The 9,822-nt window shown below is 40.3% G+C and overlaps 2 protein-coding genes across 4 annotated transcripts in view; one reads left to right on the plus strand and one right to left on the minus strand.

Moving 5' to 3' along the window:
- Positions 1–9,822, plus strand: part of klhl21 (kelch-like family member 21) — a 129,562-nt gene that overhangs the window by 67,298 nt on the left and 52,442 nt on the right. The gene's annotated exons all lie outside the window — the stretch shown is intronic.
- Positions 596–9,822, minus strand: part of icmt (isoprenylcysteine carboxyl methyltransferase) — a 14,144-nt gene continuing 4,917 nt past the window's right edge. Inside the window, exons 4-5 of the mRNA XM_020530834.2 lie at positions 3,878–4,095; positions 596–1,950 (exon numbers count right to left, since the gene is read on the minus strand). Coding sequence (XP_020386423.1) covers positions 1,768–1,950; positions 3,878–4,095 — 401 coding nt within the window. The 3' untranslated portion in view covers positions 596–1,767. The remainder of the gene's footprint in view (positions 1,951–3,877; positions 4,096–9,822) is intronic.

Here is a 9,822-nt window from a genome sequence, read left to right on the forward strand (position 1 = left end):
TTATGCCTGTGTCAGTATTTTGAAAATCCCTCTTTCATCCCTGCTCTTTCCACATAACTCTAATTTGCCCCCTAGTTTTTAGTCAAGCTATTGATGACCCCCACCCTCACCCTGCTCCCCTAATATCACCTTTGAGGTGGCATCCACTTTTGTCTGATTACATTTTGGTGAAGCAGAGGGGCATTTTTCTACATTGAAGACACAATATAAAAGCAAGCTGTTGTCATGATCCAAAGTGTGGGAGAAAAATCTGCATTCTTTTGGAATCTTAATCAAGAATAATGGGGTAGTTGTTTTCATATAGTCTGAGAGAGGGGAGAAATTGAGATGAGAATCAGACAACATCAAAATGGCAGATGGTGATCTGATGCAGAATTTTTCCTTAATTTGAAAGATATTTGCTGGTAGATTTCAAAGAGAAACCTTGATAGGAATATTTTCATGAAATCTACAGATACAGAAATAAATACTGATCATGCACATGGTAACTCAAAGCCAAGCCAGATTTAAGTATGGTTTATGTAAAACAAAAAACTATAAAATGGTGGAAAATACTGAATCAATCAGCGTGCATGACAGAAAAGACAGCTTAGTATTTCAGGTAAGCACCCATTTTTATTTCAGAATTCCAGCATTTACAGTTTTTACTTATCATATTTAAGTAATTAAAGCTTTCCCCTTCCCTCTCCAACAACAGTGCAGAGGTAATCAAATTGTACTCATATAGAATGTGGAAATTTATTTGTGTACATTTTTCTCATGAAGTTGAGGGAATGTCAGTGCTGGGCAAAGGGACACATTCATTTCAGGTACCGGGAGTCATCAAGTAGTTGATCAGGTCAGGCACCATATGACATAAATACAGAGCAAAGGACCTTTTAGATGGCCCCTCAAATACTCCCATGTCCAGTACAGCATGTATTAGATACAGCTTTCTCTACACAATTCGACCAATGTGTCTCAGCTCAAACTTCAGAAGGGCATTCTTGATTGCACCAATATCACCAATCCCCAGTTCAGTTCACTTCACTTCAGTGAAAATGGCAATGTATTTGCCAATTCATCCAAAATGTTGCAGATCATGAGAAATTGACCCACGGCTAGTAGAAACATCACGCAATATGTTGATGAAGGCCCTTTAGCATAGGAAACTTTCATATTATCAGCCTGGTTATATGTTTAACTAGAACCCAAAGGTGAAAGACTGAGCTTGAGAGTTTTTTTTTAAAAAAAGCTCAATGCAGAATATCATTAATTTTAGCATCTTCCTGAATAAGATGAAACAAGTTTTGGTCCAGATAAAATAAAAAGCAACTGTCCCAGTTTTCTACAAATCATGATTATCCTCTGTTAACAGTAAATTATGGAATTTACTTTCCTGATAAAGTGTGTTGGTATATTGCAATACTGCTGCATCCCTACACAGTATAAAGCAGCCCTCCATGGACTTTTTTTTGGTCAAAAAAGAACAGTCTTTATGAGAAGTACCAAGTTTATAACAAATGGTTTTGTCATAGCAATAGCTGCAGCAAGTGGCCTCTACAATTCGCACTGCTTCCGGTTCCCACCATTCATAACTCAGGGTCCCCTGCAGCATCACTTCCTTGCTCTAACAGTGAGAAGCTAGCTAACATATTCTCAACAGCAACAGCCGTGGAATTCTTTTCAAAGCTGAAATCAAACAATATTCAGGTACTAAGGATTAAACGGTAGCCCATGTATTCACGGTCCGTTTGATTGTGCGTTTCCCTCTCCTGCCATCTAATATCATGGATCTATTTTGGCACCTTTGATGAAGGGAAGTCGTGTTGGAATCCGCTTCTTATACTGTTCATAGTCTTTGCCAAAAAACTGAATCAGTGTCATCTCCTCTTCCTCAATTCGTTCACGAAAGAAACGCCATGAAGCCAATGTGTATCCTATGATGCAGATGGGGTTACACAAAATTACCTGAAATGAAACAAAAGGCAACAACTGGCTCATTGCTTGGAAAAAGACTGTTACAGTTTCCAATCCGTATTTTGTGGCAGGCCAAGGAAGAAAAAAATGCAATTATTCTATTCTAATTGTATCGCACTACATTGGATTGTGCTGCATCTTGTACCAGTCAGAATTCGTGGTCAAGGAAGTACTTACAGAGCAAGAAACCCTGACTGGTTTGTCCAAACCCCAACACATTATGTAATGTGCTAATCATCCATAAGAAATAAGCCAGTCATGTGAATCCAGACCATTAGAGGGCCTTTTCATTTTCTACGAGAACCGTTCCAGATCCTCAAACCTAATGACCTTTCAGGGGACTTTTAGATCAGTGTCAGGGCTCCAGACATGTTACAGTGAGACATATGACATAGAATATAGGAGGAGTGGGCCATTTGGCCCCTCAAACCTGATCCGCCATTCAATACGATCATGGCTGACAACAGTTTCCCTTCACACTATCAATCCTAAGACAACAAAATGAGTTTTCTTTATTCTCCCATTCCTTAAACAAGGATGTTGCCAGGACTAGAAAATTGCAGCTATGAGAAAAAATTGTACAGACTGGGGTTGTTTCCCTTGTGATATGACTGAAGTTGGAGACGGAACTGTCACTCCCTAGTCCCACCACTTCACTGATAACATCATAAATTTAAGTAATTTACCCACTTACTGATATTGCCTATACATACGTCAGCTGTATTAGGTTTAGAATGAAAAATACATACACACAGGTAATGGAAAGGAAATAAAAGTTTTTTTTCTGCATCAAATTAAAAAAAACACTGCCAAATAATGGTAAGTTCTTAAAAGAAAAAAAGGGTAAGGTACAAAATGTTCATGATGGCTTTAAACTGCTGTCCTGACACATCTAAATACCTGCCAAAAAATACAAGCAGATGTCACTTTGCAGATACAGTTTGTTCTGGAAACATCAAAGAAAGCCCTTTCAGAGACTTCTCAGGAGTGGTTCAGTTATCACACTGGACTCCCAAAAGGATTTATCAGCAAGGCAGTGGATAAGCGAACTGTTTTCTCTTTCTCAGCAGGCTAACACAAATGAAACTCCAAACAATATCCAAATCAAAGATGAACTTCTGACAGTCCTAAACTCAGGCATGTGTGATTTCCAGTAAATAAGTCCAGTAAGTTAATGATATGACTTCAAGAAGTTTGTTTTTAAAATGTCTCAATGTGTCCTTTCAGTGATTCCATTTAAGCAAAAGTCCACATATCTCCTCAATCTTTTCAAATGAACCACTATCCACAATCTTTTAAACATGGATCCTCAAAAAAAAAATGAAGTGTCTTCATAACACTGGGAACAGACAGGCTGAGAGGAGATTTGCTTGAGGTGTATAAGTTTGTGAGGGACCTAAATACAGCAAAGGAAAAGGACTAATCTCCCTTAGCAAAGGGTTCATTGACAAGGAAGCATCTGTTTAAAGCAGATGGATTAGAGGAGAGGTGAGGGAACTTTTTAAACCAGAGAGTGGCAGGGATTTCGAACTCATTGCCTAAAAGGCAGTAGAGGCAGAGAGTTTGGATATGCACCTGAATTCCTGTATTCATGTTATTGGTGAAAACACAGACACTATGAGAACAATGGCTTCCTTCTGTGCTGTAAATGTTTAGACAAATATTCTAAAATATCTGAAGAGCAGAAATGTGCAACGCTGTGGGGAGTCATAGTGTGTGATCTGTTCCTTATGAAAGCCAGTACAAACACAATGAGTCAAAAGGCTTTTTTTCAATGCTATAACCATAGGACCATAAGAAACGTAAGATAAACTTCAACTTTGGTACCATAAAACATTGGTCCACATTTCAGCACACCGAAGTAGCACATTCTATTCCAAAGGCACAATGAATATGCAGAAGCCAATGGTGAACCTACCTGAGTGCCAATACTCCAATAGAACCAGCCCACATAGGAAGGGTGCCTAGACCAGGCGTAGACGCCATTAGTGACAAGCCGGTGGCTTTCAGCCTTCTCATTCTGTACAATATGATTGAAATTTGACCCAGCTGTTAGCATGGCTGCCTTGCGCAGGGATTCCCCAATTAGAACCATCAGCAAACCAAAGAAACTAAGCCATGTAATCTGTTTCAGACCTGCAAGTGAAGAGAAAAATGTATTTTTTTTGATCATTCATTAAAACAAACAATAAAAATGCATCTCAGTCAGCAAATTTAGACCATAAGACATAGGAGCAGAAATTATGCTATTTGGCCCATTGCGACTGCTCCGCCATTCAATCATGGCTGATAAGTTTCTCAACCCCATTCTCACGCTTTCTTCCTGTAACCCTTGATCTCCCTGTCGATCAAGAACCTTTCTATCTTTGTCTTAAATAAACTCAATGACCTGGCCTCCGCAGCCTTTCGTGGCAATGAATTCCATAGGCTCATCATTCTCTGGCGGAAGAAGTTTCTCTTCATCTCCATTCTGAAGGGTCTTCCCTTTACTCTAAAGCTGTGCCCGCGGGTTCTAGTTTCTTGTGCTAATAGAAACATTTTCCCAATGTCCAGGCCGTTCAGTGTTCTGTAAGTTTCAATTAGATCCCCGTCATCCTTCTAAATTCCATCAAGTATAGACCCAGAGTCCTCAAGCGTTCCTCGTATGTTAAGCTTTTCATTCCTGGGATAATCCTCGTGGACCTTCTCCACGGCCAGTACATCCTTCCTGAGGTATGGGGCAGAAAATTGCTCTAAATGTGGTCTGACCCAGGGCCTTATAAAGCCTCAGAAGTACATCCCTGCTTTTATGTTCTAGTCCTCTTGAAATAAATGCCAACATTGTATTTGCTTTCCTAACTACTGACTCAACCTGCAAGTTTACTTTAAGAGAATCCTGGACCAGGACTCCCAAGTCTGTTTGCACTTCAGATTTCTGAATTTTCACCCCATTTAGAATAGTCTATTTGAAGGAATCAAGGGTACAGTAGCAGCAGCATGGATAGAAATTGGCTAAAATACACTATTATGATGCCAGCTAACTCTACTACTGGATAAATCAGACCAGAGAATAAAATCTGGCTTGTTTTTGTTTTCAGTTTAATGTGGTGGTCATTCCCTGAAACATAAGCACACAAGGTGTATATTTTTATTCAACAATAAAACAAGTTTGTTACAAAAATTTAAAAAAGGCTTTCCAAATATAGAACACATTTTACAAGATTGTAAAATATTAGGGAAAACAAAGTCTCACTACTCCCCAGCACCATCACTTCACAAAGATTCAATTCCAGAGAAATTAGCCTTCTATATCAAACTTTAGGTTTAACAGCTCTGAAGAAGAGTTATCTACACTTGAAACTTCAACTTGCTTCTCTCTATGGACACTACCTCACTCGCTGTGATTTCCAGCACTTTTTGTTTTCAGTACAGATTCCAGCATCTGCAGTAATTTATTCCTACTTTAGGTTTAACTTAAGTGCTGCTAGTCCAGAAGTTTCACATACTAAACTTTTTTTGGCCAAGGTACCTGAGTTTCCCTGCGCTGTCCTATACTCTTCTAAGAGGGAAACTATATTGGCCTCTGACCCCAGTCAGGTCTCCTCAAAAACTGCCCTAAAAGCTTTCAATCTCTAGGATTTTCTGAGCTAAAATCAATGCTCAATTATTCTCATCCAAAAGCAAGCTAATGCCTCTGTTTCATTATTAAAAATATAAATCCCAAACTTTTCATCAAAACAGGAAGGAGTAGTGCTGAATGCTTATTTTTCAAACTGGAAGAAGTTATACAGTGTGGTTACCAGGGACCAGTACCAAAACCACTGCTTTTCGTGATCTATATTAATGACTAGGGCCCGGAGATACAGGGTACAGGGCACAATTTCAAAGTTTGCAGATGATGCAAAACATGGAAGTGCAGCAAACAGCGAGGAAGACGGTGGCACTTTTCAAGATGCAAGAAAGGCTGGTGGAATGGGCAAACATGTGACAGATAAATTGCAGGATAAATAATTGGTGGGAAGAAAGGGGAGGGGCAAGATAAGCCAATAGATAGAATTCTAAAGTGAGTAAGGGAGCAGAGGGACCTGAGACTTATGTGCACAAATCATCTATGTTCACAGAACGGGTTGAGAAAGTGGTTAAAAACACAATAGAATCTTGGAATAGTGTCTTAGAGTACAAAAGCAGAAAGGTAATGATGAACTTTTACAAAATATTATTTTGGCTTGAATTGGCAAATTGTGGCCTATTCTAGGCACCACACTTTACCAAGCATGCAAACTCTTTACAGATAGCGTAGAGAAAATGTATAAGAATAGTTCCACGTGGATTGGACAAGCTGGGATTGTGGACCTTTGAGCAGAGAAGACTGAAATTTAAGAGAAGCATTCAAAACCTTGAGTAGCCTGGATAGTGGAGATAGACAGAAACTGTTCCCATTGGCAGAAGCATCAAGAGCCAGAGGACATCAATATTAAATCGGATGGCAAAACAGCCAAAGGTAATGAAAAAAATCTTTTACATACAGCAAGCAATTATGAACTGGAACAAAATAAAAACCGATAAAAACCGAAAGAACTCTGAATGTTCTAAGTAAGGAACAAAAACAGAAGTTGCTGGAAAATGACCCGAAACGTTAACTCTGATTTTTCTTCATGGATGCTGCCAGACCTGATAAACTGGAACATGCTAGCTGAGTGTGGAGGCAGATTCAATTATGAGTACTTGACAGAGTAAAAAAAAAGGAAGGCTACAGGGAAAGGGTCAGGGAGTTGGGCCAGTTAGATTCCTTCATGATGAAGGAAACTTAGAGGAAGTACTCACAGTGGCAAGGGAAGTGATGACCTAGTCGGGGTATTATCACTAGACTAAAATCTGGAATTAGGAGGCTAATGACGACCACGATTCCATTGTTGATTGTTGGAAAAACCCATCTGGTTCACCAATGTCCTTTAGGGAAGGAAACTGCTATCCTTACCTGGTCTGGCCTACATGTGACCACAGACCCACAACAATGTGGTTGACAGTTAGCCGTCCTCTGGGCAATTAGGGATGGGCAATAAATGCTGTTAGACAATGCCCAAAAAGAGAAAACACCCAGTTGGGCACTTAGCTCCTGAACTCATGACAGTCTTGGCTCAAAAATGGACAAAATAACTAAAATCCAGAGATGAAGTAAAAGTGACAGCCCTTCACATGAAGACTATATTCAATTCAGTACAGCATCACTGTGTCCTAGCAAGCCTGGACACAATGGTTATCAGGGGGCAAACTCTCCAATGGTTGGAGTCATATTTGACATGTAGAAAAAAAGTTGTTGTTGTTTGTGGTGGTCAGTCATCTCAGCTCCAGGACATCGCTTCCTCAGCATAGTGTCCAAGGCTCAACTATCTTCAGCTGCTCCATCAATAACCATCCCTCCACACAAGGTCAGAAGTAGCGATGTTCACTGATGATTGCACAATGTTCAGCACCATTTGTGACTCCTCAGATACTGAGCAGTTCATATTCAAAAGCAACAAGATCTGGTCAATATCCAGGCTTGGGCTGACAAGTGGCAAATAATACTCATGCCACATTAATACAAGGCAATGACCATGTCTAATAAGAGATGATCTAACCACTGTCCCTTGACATTCAACGGTGTTACTGTTATGAAATTCACCTTTAAGACAGATGTCATGTTTCTTTTGAAAGCAAGTGTTGTAAACTTGGCGCTGAGCTGTCCGCTTGGAGCCCAGCTAGGTTTGGCTTTTTAAAAATTGGAACAATAGAAAGCAGAATGAAGGGGTGGGGTCAGGCTCCCCCAGAACCAGGATGTTAGTTTAACTTTCAGTAGCTGTTAGGGTTTGGAAACTCTCCTGCTACAGCAAAACACATGAACATGAACACAGAAACACACAGTTTTCTCTTGATGTTTGTTCCTCCTGGATTGGGAAACGTTGCATGTGAGACAATCTCTTTTACTGAATTTGCCTCTGCCAAGGGTGTGTTTATGAGATGTTACTATCTTGGAACAGTTAATCAGTGGTGGCTTCTTGTTAAGTATTTCAATACAGTTACAGTTAAGCTACTTTTTAAAATTCATACTTTGACTGTATTTTAACGATAGTGTAAAAATAAGGTGTTTTGCTTTGGGCCTAGTAGTACGTGCAATCAAATTGCACCCACAGCACAACACCTTACACTTGTCTTTAAAAATAAGAAAAAGTTGGGGTGTAGGCTATCATCTTAATATATTTTGAGGGGGTTTGGCCTAGTCCACAACATTACCATCATTGAATTCAATCAATATCTTAATTAAGGGTCTATTGATGGCCATGAGTCCATTGCCAATTGTTGGAAAACCCCATCTGGTTCACTAATGTCCTTTAGGGAAGGAAACTGCCATCCTTACCTGGTCTGGCCTACATGTGACTCCAGACACACAGTAATGTGGTTGACTCATAACTGCCCTCTGGGCAATTAGGGATGGGCAATAAATGCTGTCCTAGCCAGCGATGCCTTCATCCCATGAATGAATTTTAAAAAATCTTAATATATTTTGAGAGGATTTGGCCTAGTCCACAAAATTACCAGCACTGAATTCCCCAGTATCAACATTCTGGGGGCCACCACATAAAGTGTCATCACATAAACTCAGTGGCTATGAGAGCAGGTCAGAGGCTAGGAATACTGCAGCCAATAACACCCTTCCTAACTCCTCAAAGCCTGTCCACCATCTATATGGTACAAGTCATGGAATACTGCCCACTTGCCTGGATGGGTGCAGCTTCAACAACGCTCAAGGAGCTTAATACCATTCAAGACAAAACAGGCCACTTGATCAGCACCGCATCCACTCCCTCCACTACCAATACTCAGTACATGCTGCTGCTACTATCTACAAGATGCACTGCAGAAATTTATCAAAAATCCTCAGATATCTCCTTCCAAACCCACAACCACTTCCATCTAGAAGGACAAGGGCAGCAGATACATGAAAACACCACTACCTGCAACGTTCTCCTCCAAGCCACTCACCATCTTGACTTGGAAATATCGCTGTTCCTTCACTGTTGCTGGGGCAAAATCGTGGAATTTCCTCCCTAAGGGCATTGTGGGTCAACCTACAGCACATGGACTGCAGTGGTTCAAGAAGGCAGCTCACCACCACTTCTCCAGTGCAACTAGGAACAAGCAATAAATGCCAGCCAGTGACGTCCACGTCTCGTGAGTGATTAAAAGAAAACATTTGTTATGGAGAAAGCCAGACAGAATGAATAGACAAACAGTCTCTTTCTGTGCTGTAATCATTCTATGATTCTAACTCTTCCCGTTACCCACTCAAGTTCCTTACATTGAAGTGAATGAAGAGTTGTTATGGCCTTTACATCAATGGGAGTTGCAGTACTGTTCTCTACCCTGACCACCTCTCCAAAAACAGTTAATTACATTGATCTAATCTACAGAAAAGGGAATGCCTCAGGTGGAATTTCTCCTTTAGGAGTTAGCTCATCTCATGTGAGCTAACAGTTGGAATATTACAAAGATACGATACCCTGGTCTATAAATGCATAAGAATACACAATGCTCAATTATTACCTTGGGATCGCTATCCTAAAGCGAATGTCACACAAAGACATGGCTGGTTTGTGGTCTGCACGGTCAAATGTTTAACAGTCAGTGTGATGACTGAAAAAAATTGTGATAGAGCGATTTTACCACAACACAACACACCACACCAACACAGAATAGATCTGGGCACATATAATGAGCCACATTAGATGCATGACGGGCAGGGAAGTTACATATTCAGCACCACTCCTCAAACAAAGTACCACATTCTATGAGAGTAGGAACTGCAGATGCTGGAGAATCTGAGATAACAAGGTGTAGAGCTGG

Source organism: Rhincodon typus, chromosome 31 (genome assembly GCF_021869965.1).
Source record: "Rhincodon typus isolate 14 chromosome 31, sRhiTyp1.1, whole genome shotgun sequence".
Classification (NCBI taxonomy): Eukaryota; Metazoa; Chordata; class Chondrichthyes; order Orectolobiformes; family Rhincodontidae; genus Rhincodon; species Rhincodon typus.